At 36.9% G+C, this 27,466-nt stretch overlaps 2 protein-coding genes across 3 annotated transcripts in view; both read right to left on the bottom strand.

Annotated features, from left to right (window-relative positions):
* Window positions 1-8,436: 8,436 nt before the first annotated feature.
* On the bottom strand, window positions 8,437-24,195 carry LOC121320644 (H(+)/Cl(-) exchange transporter 4). The gene is made up of 12 exons (XM_041259161.1): window positions 24,036-24,195; window positions 18,159-18,310; window positions 17,489-17,588; window positions 16,977-17,164; window positions 16,703-16,825; window positions 15,529-15,735; window positions 14,822-14,902; window positions 12,544-13,089; window positions 11,935-12,121; window positions 10,873-11,271; window positions 10,513-10,729; window positions 8,437-9,981 (listed from the first exon to the last, which is right to left on the bottom strand). Exons 1-12 carry the CDS (start codon window positions 24,046-24,048, stop codon window positions 9,891-9,893), a joined length of 2,304 nt encoding a protein of 767 aa, XP_041115095.1. The 5' UTR covers window positions 24,049-24,195; the 3' UTR covers window positions 8,437-9,890.
* Window positions 24,196-26,443: 2,248 nt separating this feature from the next.
* LOC121320643 (protein WWC3-like) overlaps window positions 26,444-27,466 on the bottom strand; it is a 56,170-nt gene continuing 55,147 nt past the window's right edge. For both annotated transcript variants that reach the window (XM_041259158.1, XM_041259159.1), the window contains exons 22-23: window positions 27,331-27,452; window positions 26,444-26,627 (exon numbers count right to left, since the gene is read on the bottom strand). In XM_041259158.1, coding sequence (XP_041115092.1) covers window positions 26,561-26,627; window positions 27,331-27,452 — 189 coding nt within the window. In that variant the 3' untranslated portion in view covers window positions 26,444-26,560. The remainder of the gene's footprint in view (window positions 26,628-27,330; window positions 27,453-27,466) is intronic.

Raw genomic sequence — 27,466 nt, 5'->3', positions numbered from 1 at the left:
GTAATAGTTCACATAGCACACAATCTAGACATTAATGAAATGAGAATGACTATGAATTCTGTGAATGGGCTCATCGTTTGAAGGTGGAGAGATGAGTACAGAAGTACAATATATTGCACTGATCACCCTAGGAAATCCACTTATGTATACATTCTCTTTTCACAAGAGCTTCAGACACCAGCTCAGTCACCCTTGAAAGTGAAGGTAGAGTTATGCCAGCAGTGACGGAATTCAAAATTGCTAGTTCTAGACAAAAATGCCCTTGGTCGAGGTACACGTCCCTTAGCTGTCTTAGTAGCTACTGTCTTCTTCTGATACACATGTTAAGTATTCCAACATAAGGATAAAATGCAACCCTTCAAATTAACTGCCTCCAAAATCTTCATTCTTAGATTCTATCTATGCATTCTGACTGCACTGATAGATATGATAACTGCTGTGACAGTCTGCACCAGTCTTGCCTGCTTTATAATTTGTTAGGAGCTCGCTAATGGGCATTAGTCTTATTAAGAATGTTATTTATATTTCTGCATGGCTAGCTTTACTAATGCATATTGTTGCCAGCATAATCTGATAGCCAGCAATACGTTATCCATAATAAAACACTGTGTAGTAATACCAAACATATCAAATTATTTTACAAAGATTAAACACAATAATCACTATACTGCGGACATTAAACAATTTGGAACTTGCCACTGTTTTCAAATATGTGCATTCACATAAAATAAAAACATACTTAAAAAAACATATTTGGGGGGTTGACTTTTGTCACAATTTCATATCATGTAGGACTAGGTGATTAAGTAGTGGGTCCCAGGGTGGCATAAAGACTGTAGGTGGTTCTTGTTTGGATTTCAATCAGTTGTTTTAATATTCTAAAAAAATTAAATTCAGTATTAATATTTTAAACTAATTCTTAGCACCTGTCTTAGAATATTAGTTTCTTTTTTTTTTTAATTTTCTTTGCTTTGTCTTTTGGAATTGTTCTGTACTCTGCGTTTCAGTGTGTGATATGCCCCTACAGAGTATATTCAAGTCAAATAGACAGACCTTTCAGCAATATTAGTGTTGAAGGTACTGCCTTGTAATTATGTTGCCTCTATTTGGTTTTTGCCACCAACCAAAAAGTATGACATCTGAGTGAAATCATTTATTCAAAAACCCTGCTTAAAATGTCAAAAAAATCCTAATGTGAAAAAGGTTTGAGCTAGCAATATATCTTCTTCAACTCCCCAGGTCTGTTCAGTACAGTTCACTAGTTGCCTTGTTATATTTATGTGTTTGAATATGGTACTCACATTCACAGTATCATGGAACAATTGCATTTATGTCAAATCTTATCAATTGAATAGCAATCAATTTCAGGGTAATTTGCCCTGTGTACGTGTCTTTGTGGTTGTTATGCTCGAGGGTCTTTGGCAAAAGCACAGCTGTTTTTGTGCACTTAAAACCACTACAGTATGTGCGTTATGTCTTTAGTCTAAAATAGTTAAGCAGACCAAGTGATGAAGTCAAGGTACAGTATGCGCTTGAGGCATGAATGTATATTCAGTACAACTTAGTAAATGTCATGAAAGAACTATCACTTTTCTTGGTAAATGTACAATTTTTAATTGTGCATATTAAAAGTTGTAGAAAATGTATGTCCCGTTCACCATTGTGCTCAATCATAAAGGTAAACTATAAGGAGCTGAAAGTAGATTGACATTTTGTAGGTACTGATGAAGGCACTAGCCACAACTGACATACAGGTAGACCAACATTTTGTGATGAACATTGCAGACCTTACAACACGAAAAAGCAACTGCAATCATTTACTTGATTTCCCTCCTGAAATCAGCATAAGACATATACCCACCAACTAGATAATTCCTTTAGAACTGGGCTAACAGCATAAACTGAAGGCGATACCTTGAAAAGGGGCACCAAGCCATTAATTTGTTGTGTCGTTGCCACCCCACCCCCCCACCCGGGTCCTAGTAGGCATTCCTTGCCCAACATCACAGTCAATAATTGGCTCATCTGGTTTGTGGCGTTTTACAAAGACTTGGTGGCCTACAGAGGAAAGCCTGTTACGACAACTGACAGAAAGAGCATTGACACATAATGAATACTCTTCTTCTGTCAGAGAACAATGGGCTTTTTAAGGGTGCTGTACCATCGTTCTTTAAGAAAGAAACTATTTCAATCCTTGCACTGCAAGGACTCCTCAGCCTCAGCTGCTGCATGATTTCAGGCCTAGGGCAAGCTGGCAAACTGCCACTCTCACTAGACGTAACCACTGCTGGATTAAAAAATGTATTCCAATAAAAAGGTCATCCTATAAAACAGTCTGACAGTACAAGTAAACACTGTTAAAATCAGTAGAATTTCAAAAGTAAGGCGGCCATATTATTATTTTTTTTTAATATCCTTGCAAAGGCTTGTTACTGGTCTGTAAAATCTAGAGTAAAAGAGAAGGTTAAATTGTATTTTGTTTTGTTTTGTTTTTTGTCGCTTGTAACAAATACAAAACAAGATAATTAAACAGGTCCAATTTCTCTGCATACACTGCCTAGGGCTACCAACCCAAACAGTGTGTATCCCGATAATTTGACATAGACTACTTTACAGCCAGCAGATAGCTTTCAGATTCCCATGTGACTGACCGCCGCCAGCCCTCCAAAAAACACAGGCGCAAGTATTCCGGTTAATTATGGTAACTAGCCAATTACCAAGGCTACATATTTTAATATCACTCTATTGTCCTTACACTTGAATGTAGTAGCTGCACCAATAGAAGGAATTAGTAGCAGACCAACAAATCTCATTTCAGGACTTCAATACAGAGTACATTAAACAACCTTGTTAAAAACAGGCTGACCTGTTCACAGAAGCAATTCAAGTAGTTTATAAATATTTGCACTAAGGCTGCAGGCGGTACAATGTCATTTTGAATCCAGGTGGGTTGTATTTCTTTTATGTATTACTCCAGATGGTCATTGGTGTCAGTTTGAGAGATAGCACAAACAAGCAGCACATAATAAACCTTCAGTACTCGCACAGTAGCACAATGCTGGATACAGGAGGTCAGGATTGAAGAATCAGAGCAGTAAGTACAGTCTTACTCAAATTGCTGTCAAATTGTCTTCGTTGAGGGTTCCCATGCCTGCTTTCACTTAGGCCCTGTGTTTTGCAGCTTTGCCCAGTTCACGTCTTATTCTGATTTGGGACATGTAATATATCATTTGCCCAACTCTCAGTAATAGGGGTGAAGGTTTGTTTAAAACATTTTTTATTCAATAACTTCCAGGTTAGCGTTCTACTTTCTATAATGTGTTTTTTAAGGAAGGTTCAGGATAACCTAAATCTGTGTGTGTGTTTGTGTATGACAGGCAGCAGGTCTGCCATGTGATATATTCAAATTACAAACTGCAAAACAATCCTCATAAACAAATAATTAGAAATTAGATTTTCATGAAATGTGAGGGACACTGTACTAGCTAATAGTTCACAGTGACTTGAACTCACCTTGTCATTCAGTCCTAAGCCCTCCACAAGCAATGAATTGTATCATATTGTGCACAGAGGTGGATTGAGTTGAGATCACCAAACCCATTTCACGGGTGACCTGAATATTATTTCAATTTTGTAATCTGATAGGGACTTTAAGGTTACGAAATGTGTAATGTTAGGATTAGGAAGTATAGATGTTCCTAGACCATTTGCCTCTTGATGAAAAGGAAACATGCATGTTGGTCTGGGTGTGGCAGTTGCTGATAATAAAAAATCAATTTAGAGAGATTATGATATCACCCAGGTTTTTATACATGAAACACAGATTGAAGTAAATCGGGTCTAGTTTATATTTAAAAAAAAAAAAAAAAAGTAGACCCTTTTTTTCTTTATCTGCTTTGATTTAAATTCAGGTCTATTCCCCCCAGCCACTGGCAACTTTCATTGACCTCTGTATGCTTCATTTAACATTTAATTAGTATGAATTCCCTTGTCTAATTCCACTCAATAGTTTGATGTTGGGTTTTTTTTTAGAATCTTCATGATTTATTGCTTGAAACAGTTTTGTGGTTCATGGATTTATTGATAATCTAGGAAGACAATAGCACTACATTAGAAAATGAAGTGTGACTATGTACAACAGACTCTGGCTACATGTTTGCAGATACTACAGGATGTGTACGGTCAAAAAGTGTGAAAGCCCCTTATTAGCATTATTAACATTATTGCAGCCTCCTGTGCTGAAAATCTTTTGGTTCTTTGTGTTAATTCACAATATGCAAATATTCCAAACACAACCCTGCTACATCCTGGTACCGTTGCTGTAGGTCACATGTCTAATTACATTGTTGGAGTTTGTGTAAGAAAAGTAGGGGCATATATAATGTTGTAAGGTAAGAAATTATATTTTTTAAACCTTATTTTAAGGAAACGATAATAGGATCATTTTATTGCTGCAGCCGTTTATCAAAAGTGCTACAGACATATGCTGTAAGGTTGTGCAGGTATCCAATGTTAACAATAAAAACATCCGGACAGAGCACCACATACAACACAATAGAAACCTCTTTTTTTCATCAGAGATCTTTGCATAAAAATGAATCCCATGTGTGCAGTAGGCCCCCTGTCTTCATGTTGAAGAATTTCACACAAACAGAAGGTTGAAGGTGTTAAGTCCATCAACTACTAAGTAACTGTGCACAAAGGTCTTATATTTCTCTGTGGTATAGTAGTTTTTTTTTTGTTTTTTTTTTCCCTTTACACTTACAGTACATGTTCAATATTAAATGTCAGAGCTGGCACATGCCCTCCTGAGTCCAAGGCTTTTATTATACCAGGTACCCATTTGCATTTTATCTCATACTGTTACGACTAGTTAAAACATGTTTTCTCTGTGTAAAGACGCGTGAATCCTTTACAAGAAGTAAAAAAAAACTTGAACGCACATGTTCACGTCTTGACCTAGTTTGCTAACATTCCAATGGAGTGTTTTGCGTTTGTGCACCATCTAGTGGACATAAGAAGACATAGTTATTTAGAATTTGTTTTAATGTGATTCTTTGTACACCAGTCTGCACTGTTATGTACTGTAGAGAAAAGACCTTACTGTAGAAGTTAAGTCCACCGGTGGTGTGAAGTAAGACTAAAATACCTGCTTAAACACACCACACCTGTGCTCCTAATGAACTGTCAAATAGAACTTTTCAAATGGGATAAATGTCAGTAAAAATCAGTTATGATATTGATACTCTCACGTATCCTTAAATTAATACTTTACATCCTCTGAATTTGTAGACTTATTATTATTTGTTTCTGTTTATTATCCCATTTTATTTGTGGTTTAATAATGATTTATTGCTGTTTCTGATTTTTTGGGAATCATATAAGTTTCCCCAATGAAACATTGAAATCGTTACAGATGTTCTATTATAAATCCCTAACAAACTGGAACAGAACAAACCATGACAACATAATGTCACATTGTAAAAAAATGTGACCAAATTAGGTCAGGGTTTTTTTTTTTTTTCCTGTTCTGTTCTGTGTTCTGTGCCAGTACCAAAATTCAGCTAAAGTTACAGCTTGTGTGGATATACCCCCATCTACATTGTGCCAGCCCTATATCAGGCTCAACTGGTGGAAAAATAGACAATACATAAGTATATGGTAAATGTATGCAATTAATACGTTTAATTTAACCTAAAACTTAAAATAAAAAACTTGATCGGATCTTGGATTTTTAATTTTTATGAACATAAATTTTAAAAATTCCCCACACTGATGTTGAAGAAGCCAACAATAGTCTAGAACAGGCTAAACTTATTGGCACGTTATGTAAGAATCTCAGACCCCGTTATGGCCTCTGTGTAAGCAGACAATTACAAATAGGCTAAAAATTATAATCACATATAGCAAGACCTCAGCTGAAATCATACAAATAATTACTTATTTACACTCTGTTACACGTCGCTTAGCCGCAGTGCATGTGCAAGTGCCTCTGTGATTGTTCATGGCAGGCTACTGCCCTGTATAGTATACTCATTCAGTTCGTTCTTTAACCTATAAATCTTCCAATGACCCAGCTGAAGAATGTAATTGCAGCAAGTCTAAACAAAGGATACCTTTCACAAATACAGTTACAGAAATCATTATGCAGTTTCTTAAATGTAAAGGGCACAATTTTTGTCATAGTTGATATGACTTTTAAAAAAATGCTTGTTAAAATAATTTATAATAGTACAATTTGTATATAAATCAACAGTTTAAGTTTATACTCTAGTTCAATTGAAAATGTTTATAATGTCTAATAATGATACTAATACAAGTTTGGAGATCGATTTTACGAAGTACAGTGTGACAGTCAGACAATCAGTGCATAAGGGTTCACATTTTGAATAAGGACCCTAAAAAAGTATTTGTGATTGACACTAATAGAAGTTATTTAGATATAAAAAAATATAAATTAAAAAAAAGTTCAAATGCTTGTTAGATTTTATTGCACAAAACAACACATCATGGTAAGAAATTAAAAAAAAAAAGTTATACAACACAAATAAATCCAATGCAAATAAATTATGTAAAGCTGCTTCAAATATTTATAATACATAGTAAAAAATATACTAATAAACCAATTTATATAAATTATCAATTTATTTAATATGCTTTCAATATTGAACATAGGCATTATGTAGAAAAAAATGTACTGGCACTTTACCATTTACCAAAGAAGTTGAACAGTATTAGTTACTATACAGTTTTACGATAGTGCTTTATCCACTATATTCTTTCTTACATGCCCAAGCAAAAAAAAAAAAAAGAAAAAAGAGCAAAATATATGTTCTGCAGAGCAAAATATAGGATAAAGAATATTCAATTTGCAGCTTTTTAAAGATTAATCTGAAACTATTAAAATGGACATATACAGTACCTTGCAATCAATGTTTTGTCATTATCCTTTGTTGGTATATACATGCATGTGGATATTGATCCCTTTGCTCCTTTTTCAAATCATGTTGTGCACAGGTACAGAATTTTGGCAGTTTAGTGTTGGGTGAAAAACATAAGAGAACAATCTGATTAGTCAAACAAGACAGGGTTGCCATAGCTACCTTGCAAGATGGTCAAGGAAGGAGCATTTGCTGAAGGGTGTCAATATCCTTTCAATGTTTTGGACTGTTATAGATGCCAAAATAAATAAACAAATAAATTTAGAATTAAATACACTCTTCAATAAAAAAATGCATACACTTCATATTTTACATTGACTCACTTTTTTAAAAAGTAATTTTTTTGTGTTCCATCTGTACCATTTACCTCTAAAAAAAGTAATAAGTAGTGTAGTAGTGATGCTGGCAAAACAATGTCAATACTGAGTAAAAGATATATCCAAAAGATACAGGTGTCATGATGAAACTGTTAAACATTTGCATATTAAGCAAGATATGTTGTGAATCTCTCACCGACAATATTGATGTAATCCATCAAGGAACCAATCACTGCTAATAAACGTTGTTAGTTCAGTGCCAACTAGATCAAAGGTAAGTACAAATAAATGCAGCCATACATTTAAAACATTTCACTATAGCTTCAGTAATTAGACTGTTTTTTACTATTGAGACATGGTGCAATATGTTCCACTGCAGCTTTGTAGATCAAGCACACTACATACTAGTTACAGCTATTATGCATATCAATGACATGTTTTAATAATGAGTATAAAATATACTCAACATGATTAACCTTTGCAATGACAATTTAATCAGCCCTTCTGCATTTAAAAGGCCTGAGCTCTTTATAATTAGCTTGAAGTGCAATTCTGTGCACCTTTGATGTAATCCGCCATTGTTGGAAATCACTCCTGTGATGTCACTGGTTGGAGAAAGCAACGGGAAAAGTACGTGAAGTCAGTGATTTCTCTCATGCAAATTGTTTGGAAAATGTCACATTTTAACACAAGATTCAGAGTTTTGTAATTGTGACTTACTGATGATGATTTTGTGCAATATCATTATAGCATACTCATTTCTATACGATTTACATGTAGCTTTTACAGGAGTTGTCCAGTTTCCAAATGTCCAAAGTACTTGGTAGTAAAGTAAATGCACTTGACATCAGTGACCTGGGGCCGGTTGTACTAATGGGATCAAAAACAGGATTGTATCCCGGCTCATTTTTTAGCCATAAACAGCACTTGCGGTGACTAGGGAGAATGAGTATGCACGCATATTTAGGCCTCCGCATACAGACTGACAATAAAGACTCAAAGGCGGACAAGAGGTGGCTTTAATGGTGTCATTTCATGAGAAATAAACTATACCCACGGGAAAAAAATGGTAAAACTTTAAAAATAATAATAATAAATTAAATAATATTAATAATACATTAACTTATTGTTTAATTTAAAACATTAAAAAAATGTAATACCTGTGAAGGGGGATTATTATCATTATTATTATTATTATAGTAATAATAATGTAATGTGTACGAGAATTATGAAACACATAAATACAAACACAGGCTACTTGCTGGCGACAGGTCGTACAGAGTCAGCTCAGGTGTCTGTAAAAAGCAGCTGTGCAGTATCCAGGACCTCTCTATCCAGGCATACAATTTTAAAACTGGCATTTTACGTGATGCAGGGTGGACCTTGGACTGCCACGCTTTTCAGGAATTCTGTGCTGTATGCAAGGAATTTCAAAACAACAAACACATTCCTTATGAGTCGGCATCACTGTGCAGTTACAGCAACTGCAACAGAAACTGTGTGCTGTTCTGTCAGGATCCAGATCTCTCTCACTATCTGGATCAGATTCCCAGGAATCTGAATCCTTTCTTTCAGTTTTAATAGGGCCCATGATTGGCTCAAATGCATACAGAAACTTTTTACCAATAGATTCTAGCTCTTCAAAGTCACTTAGTTCCAGTGCTCTTGTAAGACTTGCCATGTTTGTTTATACCCACCGGGCAAGCGTTCCAACCAGAGAGTAGTTTTAAAAGTCTTTTATTGTGTTATACGATGAATACAAGGGTGTCTTGAGTGGGAAATGTTATCTTTAGCACTTAATCATTTTAACACACAGAGTCCTCCCGTTTCCTTTCCCTTTTAATTAATGTATTTGTCATTTTTAAACCTTTTTGAAACTTGGATGTTTAAAGCACCCGTGTACTCAAAAGGGCTCTCAAACATCCAGTCTAACCACTTACCTATCCCCAATATATAAGTAAGAAAAATACTACATTAAAGATCACACACTTACCAATGGGGTATGAATGTTGCAGGGGGACAGGTTAATGATTACAATCTAGTGTTTCACCTAAACTTGTTTGAGAGCCCTTTAAGGCCATGGAGGTGCTTCTGAGTTTAAAAAACAATGTCATCAGGATGTGATGACTGAAAAATGATTGTTTTGAACTATTTCATCATTTTGTGTGGCTTTAGGTGTTGTTGCTTGCTATTGATTTATTAGCAAATCTGTATTGACTTGGCTTTTCAACTTGATTTGAGGTCCCTAGAGAATCTCAACTGAAATCGTGTGTCAATGTGTCCCTTTAATTCTGCCAGCCTCACCTACTCTGTTTATAAATTATTAATGTCATTGATAATGATTTCACACTACAGTATTACTGAGAAAATATTAGTGCTTTGTTAAATTTGTTCCAGGGTAGGACAACTTTTAAAAGATAAAAGCTTAGCATGACATATGCGGTGGCATTGACAAAGATCCTGCAAACCCCAGAGGCTCTCTTCTGATTCCTTTCCCATTTCAGCAAGTCCTCCCAATCTTTTCCTATTTGTCACAGCAAGGCCCTGGGCGCTTTTGTTGGCATTAAAGTATAAGCTTAGAAACTCCTTGAAGGTATCAGTCAACATGGACTTCATCCACCTTTGACACTGACTAATTGAACATGATAGATTCAGGGTCCTGGTTTGCCATTTGGGCCATGTGTCGGAGAACGTCCTTTTTAGTTATAATGCCTAAGAGGCGCCTGGAGAGAAGAAAAATAAAGTTTACATCAGTTTATGGAAATTACTTCTCTGAGGGCAAAACTAACTTGGAAAAAAAGCTCCCAGATACAATAACAGTTATAACAAGAGTCTACTGTGTGGCCTCTTATGTTGTCAAAGCTGACAAAGAAAAGTCGCTTTGTTGCTTCGGTAAATAGGACTGTACCACCAACTGGTAGATCAGAATGTAAACACATAGACTAAGAAATCAATAAACACTTTGAAAATCTGACCAAAAGACAACAACAATCTTAATGGCAGCACTTTCACGGAATGTTACTGAAAAGGAAAAACAAAGAAACATCAGTGACATTCATCCACCGCCAGGCCTATGTGACATCTACAGACCGCACAAGTAAAATGGTATCTTTGGCAAACGACACATGCCTCCATATACCTCCATCTACCCCTACATTCTGACACTTTCGATATATGACATACATTGTACACGTTTGCCTCTGCTGTAAGCCCAGAGGGGATATCATCTCCATTGGTAGATATAAATGACTTACCCACTGCGGGTGACAAGGCACTGGCGGAGCCCCAGTTTGCGGAAAATGTCCACTACTGTCTCCATGGGGGTGTGGTCGGTCACTGTGAATGGGCACAGGTTGAGGATACAGCGCAGCTTGAGGGACTGGGGGCTGCTGGCAGGTGACTGTGGAACGTCCTCAATGAAGTACACCACAGAGCTACTCACAACACCATCCTGCTTCTGCCTGGCATTTTCTGACAAAGGTTAGCGCAAGGACACAAGAAGAAGCATAAATTTCAAGTAATTATTAGGTAATAAGATGTATTGTTGTACATGAATCTCAGTGCTTTAGCCAGCCCTGTTTTTGTAACGGGTTTCCCAATATGAGGTTGCTTACTGATGGCCAGGAGGAGGTCTCTTCTCTGAACAAAGCCGATTAGTCGCTCTGATTCTTTGGACACCACCACAGGAAAGCCGTTGTAGTCGGTGTCTTTGATGAGGGTCTCCACGTCCTCCACAGTGGTGCTGTCCTGGGTGAGGACAACCAGGGGGGGCTCACTGCGCCGCGGCCGCATCACGTCAGTGGCCAGTGTGCGGTGCGTGAACTCATCCTTCACGTCCAGGAAAGGGTAGCCGTTCAGATGGATGTGCGATTCGTAGATGCCCTCCTTCCCAAAGGCATCTGCCACCCACTTGCTGGTGACGGCGGCAGCCATGAGGGGTACAATGTACTCCAGGCCCCCCGTCAACTCAAACATGATCACAACCAGAGACACCGTCATTCTGGTAACTCCACCTGAGAAACGGCAAACCAATGACCTTATCTGTTTACGTAAACAGTCATGATTCAATCAGAATGAGGATTATTAATATTGTTAATTAATTGGAAATTAACCATGTTCCAGCAGCATAGATCCCTGTGGGGCGCAGTTTAAAATCTGTTGTAATGTATATTATATATAGGGATTCTGATTTTCTGTATTTTACTCCGATTTTTATACTCTCCTTTAAGAATTCAGTTGATACCTGTTAAACCATTCGTGCATCTCAATCACAACTGAGAAACGTGGAAATAGTAAAAACAGGTGTTAAACTAAATAGCCTTTTAAATCAGCCAAGCCTTCATTTTTAATTTACAAGCAGGACGTACAAATGAGATTGCAACATGTTAATAAGCAACTAACCTTAATTAAAACTATAATGAAAAATAAAGTATTGTATGCTGGAAACACTTTATTACAATAGTTAGGAGTAACTGTATTTGCATAAAGATGAATCGCTTCTGCTTTTAAATGAAAATTTAAAAGCCTGCAAATTAAATTAATTTTACTATTGCTATTTCTCAGTGGTGATTGAGAAAAATTAACAGCTTAAGAGGTATCAATTGAATTTTTAAAGTAGAAAAGTTGGTGTCACTTTAAATGCAAAGACTGTGATGCATGTAACTTTGTAACCTTACCCAAGCAAGCTGCAGCCCCCACCATGGCATACAGTCCTGGAGTAACACAGTCAGCACCTGGTCGGCACCAGTTCTTGAAGATAATCCAGTCATGATGGTGGTAGGCCATTTGCTCTACACCTATTCCAACAATCCTGCCGGCAATGGCACCCACAGCCATACTGGGAATAAACAGTCCTGAAGGAATCTATAGACATAGGGCAAGAGACCAGAAGAATGAGTAGAATACATCACAGAAAATATTGTAAAAGCTGTGTCCATTAATCATTTCCCCTAAACACAGTATTTTTTTGGCCTGACTAAATTCCTTAGGATATGTCACATTACACCTCTTATTGAACTTCATAACACTTATCACTTTTCAAGTTGCAATGTACTGCACAGTATCTTAGATATTGTAACTGACTATGGCAAACTCTTCAAGTTTTAGATGTTTGTCAATTATTTCCCTCTACAGCGGCTTCTATAACAATAAAACTAAGTGAAGTAGACAAATGTTTTAGCTCAGAAGTCTGCGTTTGCTTTTTGAAGATATGCCCTCTATGAAGTGTTTTATGTCACAAATCCCAGACATATACACAAATGGCAGACGTCAAGTGATTAGCTTACCTTCATGCCAAAGGTGAAGATGGTGATGACAATTTTAAAGATGAGCGCCAGTGCAAGCTGCCACAGAGCTGCATAGACACCTGGGCCAGCAGGGCGGTCAGGGATATCATCTATGGGTCGGGTCATGTTTGAGTCATTGATATAGTCACAGAGCTGGGAGGACTCGAGCGCTCCACAGTCGTTGAAGAGCTCCGAGATGAGCTCGCTGGTGCTGCGCCGTGTGTACGGGTTGGGGAAGGCTATAATGGCAGTGATGGCTGTCACTGCAATCACCTCCAGCACAGGGTACTTGCCCAGCAGAGTGGTCTTGCGGCGATGGCACCAGGCAATGTTGCCGCGGACAAAGAGGGTACCCCACAGCCCCCCGAAGACACCCAGCAGGATGAAGGGGAAGAGCTCTGCCATGTACCAGGGGGTGTGGTACTCCACATAGAAAAGCACCAGCCGGCTGTTTCCAAAGGGGTTGATGGAGCGCAAGGTAAAGGCTGCTACCAGAGCTGCAAAGAAGGACCTCCACAAGGTCTTCAGTGGGAAATAGTAGCTCACCTACAGTAGGAATAGTGAGTTAGGGATGTACAGCACATGGGTATACATATACATTTTAATTGTAATTTTTGTTTGCAATAATTCTACATATGTATTCTTATTTCCAATATTGAGATTTTATATTTTTTCTCCCTAACTTGCTTGAATATTGTCTGGCACGTGTCTGCTTCCTAATTCCAAATAATAATGAGAAACATCTGATTCTGTACTGCCCATAGGCAGTAAGAGACAAATATAGAACAATGTATACAGTCAGAACCGCCTAATCGGTATACTGATACTCGCCTATCGCTGTCTCGACTTTACTGCTCCCTCCAGACCACCATTTCTCCCTACAACCCCTCTCGCCCCCTCCGCTCCTCCACCACCGGCAGATTAGCCGTACCTCCCCCCCTCCAATCCCCCGCTTCCAGAGCCCGCTGCTTCTCCACCCTTGCTCCTCAGTGGTGGAATGACCTACCCACAGATATCAGGACTGCTGAGTCCCTGACCACCTTCCGGCGCCTCCTCAAGACACACCTGTTCAGACAGCATCTGTAAACCTCACAACTCTGGACTGCACTGTACTATATAGCACCCAATTGTTCAAGTACTTGCATCAGCTTGTACTTGCACTGAACTGCTCCATGCCTTGCCGCATTCTACACGTGCGCTTAATTACAACTATTTCCTGTATCTTATACTTGGTTTTACTCTTACAGGTATCAGTATTCACATGTTTTGTAATTGCTCTTAATTGAAACTGTAAATCCACTTATCATACTTACTATGTGCTCTTAATGGACTTTATTCGTATAAGCAAAATATTTTTGCAATAAGTTAACTGCTCTTGTCGAACTTGCTTAAATAATATAATTATTTATTGTGTTCTTTATTTTGCTCTTATTTGAATTTGATCTTATTTCCTGCAAATCTTACTGTACCTTATAACTGCTCTTATCTATAATGTGATATTTTACAATGTAATATTTTGTACTGTGATATTTTGTAACAATTGTAAGTCCTCTGCATAAGGGCGCCTGCTAAGAAATAAATAATAATAATAATAATAATAATAATAAATGGTATACAACTCTGGGAGATGGTTCTTCCCAATGCTATTTGTGTCGTTCAATTGGGATGTCACTTTTTTAATTGGGATACAGTATTTTCAAATGATGAACAGAGATTGCTTTTCAGAGCAATGACAGGTCACATAGCAGAGTGCAGTGAGTGCAGCATGTGATTACACTGTGACTTGTGTAAACTGCGTAAACCACGTTGAGCTCTTAAAGAAGGAGTCTCCTGTGGTTTCTCAGGCTGCTGTTGCAAAGAAAGTTGGCGTGTCAACATCACAGGTGTAATAAAATGTATTTAACATTTAAAAATGTGATGTGATTTAATTATTTTTCTTTTCATTAAGAATCAAAAAAGTGTGACTAAGGTCATCTCAACTGCCTCTCATTTAATTGGGACAACAGTTTATACAGGATATTTTTCCTTCTTTTGAAGTGTCTCGATAAAGCTGTGCCGACTGTACCATCAGAGATCAAAACCACTCAAAATTACTGTAAACATCATACAAATGTAAAGCGATTCTATAAGACACTTGCATAAGATTTACACTGCCTAATAACAAACCTGATAACAATTATTAAGCGATCCTTTTGCATATGATTTTTGGGGGACTGGCAGAGGGCCTGAACTGCACCATAAAAACGTGGAAACTATATATTGTAAGAACATCTCCTACCTCCTCAAGGCTGAAAAGTACTCCTCCAATTGGAGCGCCAAAGGCAACCGACACTCCAGCAGCAGCAGCAGCTGATAAAACCTGAAACCCATAAAACTGCATCAGAAACACAGAGCACATACACTGTACATTACATCCAATGCTATTGTTTGTTTTACTATATTTTTGTTTCATTTTCTTTGTAAGGACAGTGTACAGTAAATTTCAGGATATAACATATTCTTTTAGAAACAATTGGGAGAATCACTGTGCAGTGTACACAAGTTGCATGTTATATATGCACAGGTTTTCTGTTTTGATAGGCTTGTATAAAGAAGAGCATTATGCAAGGGATGAAACCCAAGGCTGCAGTTATGTGTGTTACACACAGGTGTGTGTTATACAAAGGTTGACGCTATACACATAGCGGACGAAGCATTCTCTTTAAATTAGACAGAAAAAAATGGCACACATCTTGTTGTATCTGTCTACAACCTTTTTCTACGCTTCATATTTCCTAATAATGGGTAGTGGATTTTAGGTGGCACACAGTGGATTAATGCACATCACCTGGGAAGGGATTGCAACTCAGCTTCAGTCATAGGGCAAATGTGCTTGGCAGTCTTAGCTTTGCTATCCACACAAAACCACCACAGATTTTTTTTTTTATAATTGTCACTAGGCAACTTTGTAAACACTGGACAGTATTAAATGGGGCTAAGATTTACCTCTCTCCGTTTTGCCTCATTCTTGCTGTACTTGGAAAAGAGGCCGCTGAAGAGGTTGCCACAGCAACAGGCCACGTGAACAAGAGGCCCCTCCTTCCCCAAGCTGAGCCCTGAAGACACGGCCAGCACCAGGGTCACCGTCTTAATCAGGAGGGTCCACTTTCCCAGGTAGCCTCTGATGATGAAACCACTCAGGATGGTCTTGATCTAGAAAACAGTTTATTTTATTATTACTGAAAATAAACTTGAACAACTTTAAGAACTTAAAAAAAAAAAAAAAACACAAATGTCACCTGACACCTGAAAAAACATTTTTTCAAAAACAATACAGTAGCAACAATACATGAGCATTAGTGGTAAACTGGGTAGTATGTAAAGTCATTCCTAGTAGTTTGCACTATTCTTGAATTATGAACGTTTCCCTTTGGTCTCCTGTAAATAGTTTACGAACTTCCAGTAAAAACTCAAAATCAAAAGACTTATGACTTTAAAGGAGACAGAATGTGTTTTACATCTCAGTACTGAAAACCCACATGTAAAAATATGATTTACTGTTTGGATTTAAGTACTTCATCTTAGCAGTCAGTATTTTTTTTTATTTTTTTTTTTTAAATAAATGACCACCCAGAATGATATTTTATAAGTATAAAATAGACCTCAAACACAGTCAAGCATGAGTTTCCCATTATCTCTGCATCAAGTGGGGTGAAGTGAACAGCGTCAATATGGCAGCTTGACAGAAATAGGTCATGCTTTACACTAACAAGATAATAAAAAACAGAAAAGGCTGTGTAATTATTGTGATAATTTCCTACAATTTACTCAGTTATACTATAATATCTGTTAGCAGTTACGGTTAGGGCAAGGTTGTAATAATTAAATGTAATATTAAAACGCAACTTGGTAATTATTTAGAATAATTACAAATAATTATCACCTGGTAAACTTAAACTACCACCCTGAAATAGAGCTATGTAACCGTGCAGCTTCTTCATGGAACCTGGTGCAGAAACAGAAGATTGGTCTTCCATTTTTAGGATGATTTAAAATAAATGCTCTGGAGCATTCCTTAGAAACTCTATATCAGTAAAAATACTGTACACACTTACCTCCTTCATCACCATAAACACATAATACATTTGACCACAGTAAAGTTTCCTTCATAGTTCCTCACCTCTGGAATCCCAGACCCGCAGGCATATGGGGCGAAAACTCGGACTAGGGACACTGCCAGGAAAGCAAAGGTGAGAGCCCACGTCACGTACAGGAAGTAGTTCAATACATAAGCGCTGGCGCCCTGTAAAAGATCATAAAGCGTAAGAATTACTAAATAAAAGCATTTCATTAAAAAAAAAAAAAAACTAAAAAAAAACCACACAGTGCTAAACAAACCTCTATAAAAACAAAAATAAACAGTTTTGTACTCCCGTCATGCGCTAACTGCTCACCTCCGATCGTCCGACCATAAGTTCAGACCATTTCTGCCACTGAGGGCATTTGTCCCGGTCGTCAAAGGTGGTCTCGTTGGAGGTCCAGCAGCACTGCTCATGGCTGTACCAGAACGCAGAGAGACACACGCCCTCTTTCAAATCTGTCATCCAGTCCACCGCTAGATCGATCACGCCTGCCAGCGTACCTGAGTACAATCAGGGGTCACCACACAATGACTAAAGGGTATGCAACTAGTCCAGGATGTAGCATACAATTCATACAACAGTTTAAACCATTACAGGTGTCCTCAAACAAACAAAAAAGATACATGGCGTGTGTTAATTTATGTTTATTCCTAATCTTGTGTTTTAATCGTGGATACCAGTAAAACCATTAAAATAATGCTCTACAGATGTAGAAACCAAGTTAATCCCTCCCCATGTACAGTGGTAAAGAAACAGTATAGACTGATACAGTACCTGCCAACATTGCAGGTCATCAGTAACGTTTTAAGGGTTAAAGGTCGTACCTGCCAGAAGTCCAATCAGGAGCATCACCACCCATCCTGACCAGGCATCCAGCAAACCTTTTATAAACTCCCATATCGATTCTTTACTTTTATTGGCAATCTAGAAATAAAAAGGTGATAAATGGATAGGAAACAGGGTGTAAAGTAAATACACTTAGCTTTAATGTAAAGAAAAAATTATTTCAGTTTTAAATGGCATGCAGAAACTGCAGAGTAATACCTATGTTTGACCATATTTGACAGAAACTTAAGTAGACCACAATAAAAATGCATATTTTTTAAAACTCTCCCGAACCAAATAAAAACCACAAATTTAGCCTATATGTATTATATATTATTTCTAGTGTAAATAAAAAACACAAGTTAGAAGCAGGTATAATCTTAAAGTCTGAAGCACTACTGTTATCAGGACATGGCTCCCAGGACACTGGGCAGGTAGTTAGGAGGATTGATTATTAGATTTGTATTTATTACAGTTTTAAAAATGTATATAAATATATTATTACTTCTCACTGATCTTTGCTTGGTCTATGAGCATCAGCCAGAAACTCAACTGATTTATTGTATAATATGTGCTGAGGCAAGAACGTACTGGAATTGTTGTATCACATCTGGACAAGTTTGGCTCAATACATTCTAAAAAAGCTGTGTTGTGCATTAGCTCCATTACCTTCCTGTGCCGGTCTGTGTCCCGGGATTTCTCTCTAAGCCAGTCGATGGTGTGGAAGTCCTCATAGGTCCCTACATCTGGTATGGGCTCATCCAGGAAGTCCATGAGATTACCCGAGCCATTGATGTCTCCCCTGGAACCCATGTCGGAGCCTGCAAAGAAAAATAAAAATTTAGAGACAGTCGTTCCTGTTAAATTACTTATGGTTTACAATACATATGTTGTCGGCAACTGGGTTTTGCTGCAGTCAAAAATGCTATTTTGTTTTCTCCGTGTTTAGGATGATCTAGGCAAATAATGTTAACAAAACATCTGTCAAGGGCATTGCAAAGAAAAATAATAATAATAGTTCAGGCAAGTCGTTGACAGAAGAGGTCAAGTGACTTGCGCTTCTAAAAAATAGAGTTTGTGTCCCAATGATATTTGAAAAAAAAAAACAAGTTCTCCATGTAAGCTCAAATATTGTGCAAAGAGTGGAATATAAAACATACTTCTATGAATGTACGTGTAAAATCTGTAATACTTCAGCCTACTGAAATTGAGAAAGTTGCTGACTAGGTTGTTCAGAGAGGAGCCATTACAAAATGTACAGTCCTCTAATGCCAAGATTTGCATAGAAAACAAGTTTCAGCATTGTTCCCATCTACTGTACATTCACAGCATCAACCAAATATTCAGAAAATAAGTAACATTTAAAACATTACATGTTTTAACTACATTTATTTCAACATCACAACCCTTTGCCGATGACATTATAATGAAAAGTCCTAAAAAGATTAAGTTAACTGTATTCAGTGACAGCTTATTCACAATGAATTGCGCTTTTTCATTTATTGTTGCTGTAGCACAGACACTTGCCTAAGCTACCCCAGAGACTTGACACAGGGGACTGCAGACGCTGCTTCAATGTTCAGTACAGCCAGGAACAAAACCAAACTAGCCGAAACCGTTTAATATCAACAGAGAAACACGTCCTTCATGTTGTGCGAGAGCTCACCACTAACAAACTGTTGGGGTTTGGAAATAATGTTTTAACGAGAATACAGGCTTACATACAGTTTTGCTAACAAGCACCGAATATTACAGTTTACATTTGTACAGCTTACCTTCATCTATGGAAACAAAAAGCGCGTTAATGAAAAGCTACAAATACATTATCTATTATTGAGTCGTGTTCTTTTACTGATAAGTGATATTTTTCAACATCAAAATAAAAGAACAGATGGCCTGAGTTTCAGAGATGTACTTTAGCCTATGGTAGGTGATTTACAAAGGATTAAGTTGCCATACCTACACAAACAATAACCGTGAAGTATCTGCTTCAAAACACTGCTGGAATCACTATCCCAATTTGCTGAAACATCTCCTACCTGCAGAGTTGCAGCAGCTACGCTATTTTGCTGACATTTGTTTTGTTATAGCATCCTTCCTGTGATGCAGGAGAGCAGATGGGAGAAATGTCAGTGGCAGGAAGCAATGATGAGCACGTGACCCACCGAATTATTTATCCTTCTCATGCTTCTTTCTGGCTGACGTCTATTGAAACTGACCCACGGTCACATACACATGTAATGTCACCGTTCTCCCTGGTGGCCTGGGTCATATATGTAAAAATAAACAAAATATAGATGTGGAAATCGGATTACGTAAAAACGTCGTCTGTCTTCCATGCATTACATAGTGGATATGCGCTGGACTGCAGTCTATTGGACTGCCGAATGTCCCTCTTTCTTATTATTTATAATGGGTTACTATTGGAATGTTGCTTTGCTACATACTTCACAATCGAATCGTACGTCTTATTATTTTATATTTTACAGTAGTGTAGTTGAGAACCAACTATTAGTAGTAGTAGTAGTAGTAGTAGTAGTTATTTTTTATTTTTTTAGTTGCCGAAACAGCATATTATTTAATCAAAACCAAAACTATACAAAACAACACATTAAACATCACACAAAAAAAATTGTTCTCATAACCCAGTCCATTCCAAAATCCAAACCATTGAAATCCATTTCTGCTAAAATCTTCATTCAAAACTCATTACCCAGTCCAATCCAAAACCATTTTCAACCCTACATTTCTATTTCAATTTGTCCGTTTCAAAAATCTTCTTCCAGTCCAGTCCCAAACCATATCTTCATCCATTCCATCCCTAGTCCAAATCCATATCTACTTCCAGTCCCTTCCAAAATCCAAATCTTCCAGTCCTTTCTCTATCCAAATCCATTTCTTCTTCCAGTCCCTTCCCTAATCCAAATCCATATCTTCATCCAGTCCCTTCCAAAACCATCTATGCAGATCTCTGTATCCAAAATCCAAAATCTTCTTCCAGTCCTTTCCATAATTCAAATCGGTTTTTTCACAACCATATCCATAATCCAAAACCCAATTCTTAACCCAGTCCGTTCCAAAAACTGTGCATCAAAAACCATTTCCATTTCCAAAATCATAACGTAGTCCATTCCAAAACTCTAATAACCATTTCTAATCCATTTTCTTTTTCATTTTCATTTTCCTGAATCCTTAACCTCGATCCTAAGGGAACGCTTTGATCTCAGCCAAGCTCCAACCAGTGCTGTGACACTACACCCATACATGTCGTTAACAGTTTTGGACTTTCCCCTAATTTTAGGAATGCGGATTAATACTTTTTTAAGTTCACTCGTGAGGTCACCTCCCTCCACTTTTTGGCGCAACGTTGTGGTTTATGGTTTGGTAACTGACCTCTGATGCACCAGGTTTATAAATGGCCACAGAAAGTGGTTACTAACATTTGGCCCATCGCAGTGACGCTGTGACCACACGGATACGTGTTTCAGTTTCACTCGGAAATTCTTTGTAAAAGCGATTCATTTTAAAGTACACCTATAGGTTAAACATATAGCCTTGGAAATACATTGAACTGCTGCCAATCATCGCAGTTTCTATTTTAGTCTTAGGTTGGGTTAAGGTTAGAAAATGTTGCGGGAAAATGCACTTTTTTCCATTAATAAGATTCAAACCAAAGCAATGCAGCGACTGCCCAATTGTGTTTGTTTCAAACTGAAACGTCGTATTCTAAAGCCATGCACACTGGGTGTAGCACACTGCTAAAACAGAATTACTGACCACAACTGGATATTGGTGATTACTATGTATGCAAATTTAATTAATACTAACCTCTATACATGTTGTTATTAACTTACCCCAACATAGCGTCTTTCATAACGGCGGAGACAGCGCCGCGAGACAACCGAAAGAAGCGCTTAGCCTATAATTTATCTATTGACCATTTACACCGTGCAAACGTTTCAGGCAGTGTTTGACTTTTTGTATAGTTTGCCTTATTGTCTGCTACACTTTAGCCCGTGGTAAATAAAATCCAGCCTGTTGATTTATATTTTGACTTTGTTTTATATCAGTATAATCGTAAATCTCGAAAAACTACTCACTTCTAAATCTTTTGTAGTCATTTGTGTATTACTTTAATATTTAAATACATGTTAATGTGGATTCATATGTTGTTTTTTTCTGACTTTATGTGAACGAAAAGACACAAAAGAGCCCGTTTTCTCATTGGAAATAGTGATATTTTGAAATATCACTGTCCTGGTCACAAAAGCAAAGTTTGTGGGGAATAATAGCCATTTTCTATACTTTTGAGGCATAAGCTATTAAGAAATAACACTCACTACCCAGGAACAAAAATTGTCTTACATAGTGTAATAAAAAAAGGTAAATTGATCATTACCTTTGATTAGTAAACGCCTGAAAAAAAACAATTCAAATATGCACATATCTGGTATTTTTGAATTCGGGACACTCAGAGCAATTCAAGACTAATGTATTTTTTACCTGTGGAACTGAAGTAAAGCTATCAATATTCTGCCATCTTGTATGACTACACTACAAACTACGTCTCTTAAACCTGCTACCATTGACACCCTTAGGACTGATCGGTCTCAGACACTCTTGGTCGTCAACCGCCGCACGCAGAGAGATTGATCACATCTGAACGAAACTGCGTCTGAAAAAGATTCAACATGTTGAATCTTCAAATCTGAAGACATCCTGACTGAAATCTGCATAATCTTGGTTTTAAGGGCACGCGCACTGCTACTGTACAGCCTGCTGAGATGAGATGAGTCGGGACATCTTGAGTCTAGCTGTGTGCGGCGGGTTTACGTTGACGATAATCACTTACAAAAACTATATTATTAAGTAACGTCGTTGATTAAGTAAGTTACATTGAGAAGCTAACATTACATTTAACTGGATTTTATTTCATATTTTTAGTGTAGTGTGGGGGGCTATTTTGTATGTGACAGGAACTTTTGGTAAAACAGAAATGCAAACCCCAACTTTGTTATGCTTTCATTTTATTTTTATATTTGCTAGCTACTACAATGTAGAGGCGCATACTTCATGTTTCTACCTTATAAGACCAATATTAGTATTGCACAGGTAAAGAGTTAACTGTACAACTGCAACTAAATAATAAGCTATCCCCTTTTTTATTTGTTTCCATTCTGTTTTTGGCTTTGCTGAGGTACAGTGGCGCTTGTTTTGACATTCACATTCATCTTTTCAGAAATATCCCTCTTCAGTTCAGGATAGCAAAAAGATGTGCTATGGAGGAAGCTTGTGGAGGTGCCCTGAAACAGAGAGGAAAATGCAAGAATGCAGTACACAAACACCATTGAAATATGTGTAAGTGTAATACAGCTTGTATCATAGATACCAATATAGTAGCATGATGCTTTAGCAAAAAGGAACAGTGGGAAAAAAAAGAGATTATAAGCACTGTGTATATATTTAGGTATTTGGCTGGACAGTGCTTTGTCTTTTAAACCTCCGTTGATGAAGTTCAATCTAAAGTTAAATCTAGAATTGGTTTTCTATTTTGCAATATATCATTAATATATCAATTCTGTATACTCTAATCCAGATGACTGTTCTTCCAATACTGAATTATGGTGATGTTCTCTACAAAATGGACTTGAAAGCTGCTTTGGGGAAGCTTGGTGCTTTATACCGTTCTGCTAAAAGCTGCGATCTTTATATTATGGTTGAATGGCCTTCATTGCACACTAGGCGATTGGATCATTGGCTTCGGTTAGTTTATAGAACCCTGATTGGGAAAACCCCACTATATCTGCGCAACCTATTACACCTTTGGGTGTAATTCATTTCAGTTTGCGGCTGCTTATGACTGGAATGAATTTCAAATCAAATTAAAACTAGAATTTTGCTTCGGAGGATGTTTCTAATCAGAATCTGAATTCACTATTGTCTGATGCATGTGTATGTACTTGTTAATGTGTTATTTATTTGCTTATTTATTTATTTAATCTATGTTGTATTTGTTTGCTTTGTGATGTTTGCCTCTTGACTAGATAGTCATCATAAGGATCATAAAGTTAATGTGTCATGATGAGACAAACACTAAAGAGCTAACACTTTACTAGAGAAAATCTTTTACCGAATGTCTTACAAAATAATCTTTTAGCCCATGTTATACCAGGTAAGAAACTACTATGAGAAATTAAAATGCACAGTGGAGTTCTTTGTCATCGCAATTGTGAGGCATTGAGGTTAATACTATAACGCTCCCATATTTCACATTGGAGAGAGTATTCATTGGTTATTTTTAGCCATGAGCTGCATTGCACATTAATACAACATACAGTATGTGACAGCAGTTACCAGAATACAGCAGGGTATTTTTTAACTGCATCAGTTCTTTTACATTATTTACTATGTTGCACACCACATAAACGCATGGAAACAGTTCACAAAAGAAAAAAAAAACAGGGTGGGAGTACATCCCTGTACTGAAAAGCTGCACCATCACTAAACCAAAGCATGTAAGAAAGAAATGAAACCCTTCATGCTTACCTTCTGATGCCATCGTCCGAAAATGCAAACAAGCCTGAATTTCCCAGTGTGTTTGATCACAGAAGTAATTTTGATGAGCACCGTGTCAGCCCATTGACTTGTAGTTCAGGCCCACTTGTCCAAGCTTCCACAAGCTAAATATAGATGGAGCAAGAGTGAAACAATCCCACAATGCACTGTGTGCATAGCTGCTGTTGTCATGGTTTGCCTGCTTCCCATTTTGCTCTGAGCAAACTGCTTGACGGCAGCCCTTAACCAAAGCTCTGCATGCTTTACAAAGATGTTTATATTTTATCTCTGTTACATGTGTGTCAGATATTAACTGCCTATGCCTGGCAATAATCTTTTGGATTATTTAATGACTTTCATTGTTGGAAAAGCTCTAAACAAAACCTGTTTGTCTCATCTTTCTGCCATTTGCTTTCAAAACGTAACATACAACAGCTAAGGCTTTATGGTACTAGGTCAGAACAGTTAACTTGTGTTATGCAGTCTACAGTGGAGTATTTATTTGGATTCAGTTAAAGTAATTAGAGTTGACAAAATCAATCCCATTTTGCACTTCCATGAGCTACATCGGCTAGTTAATAGGGGAAGCAGCTGCTTGGTATTTGACAGGTAAGAAGCCAGTGAAGGGGTGGAGATAATTTCACCCTCCTGGTAAAATGGCCCAGGAAGTGCAAAATAGTCTAACAGCATGGCTTGCAAACATACAGTATATTTAATCTAGTGTAGTACCAGAAATCATTTTTTAAAATGAAAATACATGTTTGCTAAACAGCAAATTTGAGACATATAACAGATGTGCATGGTGGAAGAATTTTGTTAGCTACACTTACTTTAACAAATTATGCTATGTTGCAAGTATTTATAATCACATAATTTTATTAGGACCAAAATAATGTACAAGAAAACACTGCATGCTTTACCTACCCTTATAAAACTGGGGTATATTTCACTATAGCATTGCACAATGTTAATAAATATAATAAACAGTGAAAATGTATTAAACACTTGATAAGCCATAACCAGACATGTTAGCACAGTAAGTGTGCAGTACAAACATGGGAAAAGCATAGGATACTGCAAAAACTGTTCCCTATTTGAAACCTTTTAAAAGGACCTTATTACTAACAATGATATACTAGCAATGAGAATGCATCTGTGAACAAGGACAATGCATAGCAGAATGCGAACAGATTTTTTTGCTATTGACCATTTTAAAAGATATTCCTTTCTGTGGAACTACAGATCAGTGTAGATTTAGCTGGTAATACAGTACAGTAAAATCTTAATGAGCATGTCTTCCACACAAAACCATATTGCTAAAAGCTAATCCAGGTACATTAACAGCATTACTGATGCCTGAGATCAGCCTACTGGGATGTGACCTAAAATTAGCATTTGGAACAAAAGTCAACCATGTTACTGCAAACTGGATGTCAGTATAACTAATTGGAGGTTCTGGAACATACCCCACCACTTTGATCATTTTCTTTAAGTTTAAAAGGAATAATGTATTCCCTCAGAATTTTCATAATAGTTCCCTCTGTTTAGTATCCCATCAGACAGGTTCTTAATCCTCCCTAAGCATTCCCAGGAGGGGATTTCATAAGTTTGCATATACTGCTGCTAATATCTCAAACGATTTCAGCTGGATACTTCCTATTTTCAGTGCTATGGAATCTCCTTGGGCAAAATCAAACAGTACTTTGACCTTTAAAAAGAAGAAATTGAGTTAAAATGAAAGTAGCACAAAAAACCATTGCACTTCAATTGTTTAATGATAAACCTTCAGTTGAAACACTGCAGATGTCATAACAGCTTTATATAATACAAAGTTTTGAATACAATGTTTCATATATATTGTATAAGTACAGATAATAAGAAAAGTGGATTTAAAAAGTGACAAAGTATGACACAGAAGACTTATCTTTTTTCAAATCAGGTAACAGTAACAAAATCAGCCAAAAGTTCCATTCTACTGTATGTCAAAAATATGAAGCACTATTTTTATAGTCTTACAACATCTACTTAAAAGTATGTTTTCATGTGAGATATATATATATATATATATATATATATATATATATATATATATATATATATATATATATATATATATATTTTCAAGCCTTTTGTATTTTCATTTTTCATGAATTTGTCTAATCACTGAAACAGTTTTGACTCCAGCCAAAGCGCACAAAGGTCGGAAAACAATCGCGTGTTTGTAGGATTTTTAGGCAACATTTTCCTATCAAATACTTTCAAATATTTTACTTTTACTCTACAATGAAAACAAAGCCCCTTTTGTTTCGGGACAACAACAGTGATCATTATATAATATGCATATATATATTATATATATATATACTTTTTTTTTTTAAACTTGTATATTAATAGCTTATTAAGTTTTTTTTTTTTTTTTTTTTAAAAGACAATGCTAACTATGTTCAATTACTTCATGAAAACAAAAACGAGACAGATGAATACTTCATATTTAATGACATAACGTAGGAAGGCACTCATACATCGTCTGCTGGCAGAGGAGGTATGAGGAGTCTTGGTCTGGTAAAAAATGATATCTTCTCTCTGTTGGCAAAAGAAATAACACAGATCAGTGACTGACCTCTTGTCAACAAACTATATAGAGTGCACTAACAATTAATACAACATTTGGGCTGCTATGGAAAGTGTTTTACAAGCACATGTCATAATAATGTAAATATTACCAAATATGACATAATGCAATTTTCCCATTGTATATAAAGAATACCACTTATAGCAAGCACACATGTAAAAAATGCACACTAGGTAACGTTTACCCTCTAACAAATACCGCAGTGTACATTATATGTAGTTAATTTAGCAATCAACTTTATAATTATATCTTTTTTAATATTAAAAACAAATACTTTGGATTATTCTAGTTTATTCCAGGAAAGTCTTACTCATGTTGTTACTTAAGTGTTATTCAGTAACTTCTTTTGATGACTGAAATCTACCTACTGTAAATTGTTTACTAGTTTTGCATTGTGTTTTCCATTCATCAACTGATCTAAAAACAGGGAAATATCTAAATACCACCTTCCTGTAATTTTACACGACAAAGACTTACATTTTAGATTTAAAGAACTTTAGTATTTAAAAAGGTTGTATATGAATTATTACTATTTGGATACGTCCCTGTTTAATGAACATATAAAACAGATCAGTTTTGATGCAAGGGGCCAAAACGCAAGGTGGTAGTTTCAGTAGTTGCCCATGCATGCCTTGCAGTAAGTGCTACGCTGACCTGAATGTCTGCACCGGCTCCTTCTGGTTCTGTCCCCTCATTTGTAACACCTCCTTGGAGGCTTTCCTCAGCATTCTCTCTGCCGCCTCCTCCTGCTGCTGCTCCTGTTTGGTCTGCTTGGCCTGCAGATGAGGGA

The sequence above is a fragment of the Polyodon spathula genome, chromosome 9, assembly GCF_017654505.1.
Source record: "Polyodon spathula isolate WHYD16114869_AA chromosome 9, ASM1765450v1, whole genome shotgun sequence".
Lineage (NCBI taxonomy): Eukaryota > Metazoa > Chordata > Actinopteri > Acipenseriformes > Polyodontidae > Polyodon > Polyodon spathula.
The sequence above is the reverse complement of the archived record's forward strand: the minus strand, read 5'-3'. Positions and strand labels throughout refer to the sequence as shown.

Bases quoted from the DNA above. Each gene is read 5' to 3' on its own strand.
- LOC121320644 (XM_041259161.1), bottom strand. The intron at 17,165-17,488 runs GTACGACCTTTA...GATTGTACTCAG, and splicing joins CCTGATTGGACTTCTGGCAG to GTACGCTGGCAGGCGTGATC. The intron at 14,903-15,528 runs GTAAATCTTAGC...TATGGGTTTCAG, and splicing joins ATGAGGCAAAACGGAGAGAG to GTTTTATCAGCTGCTGCTGC.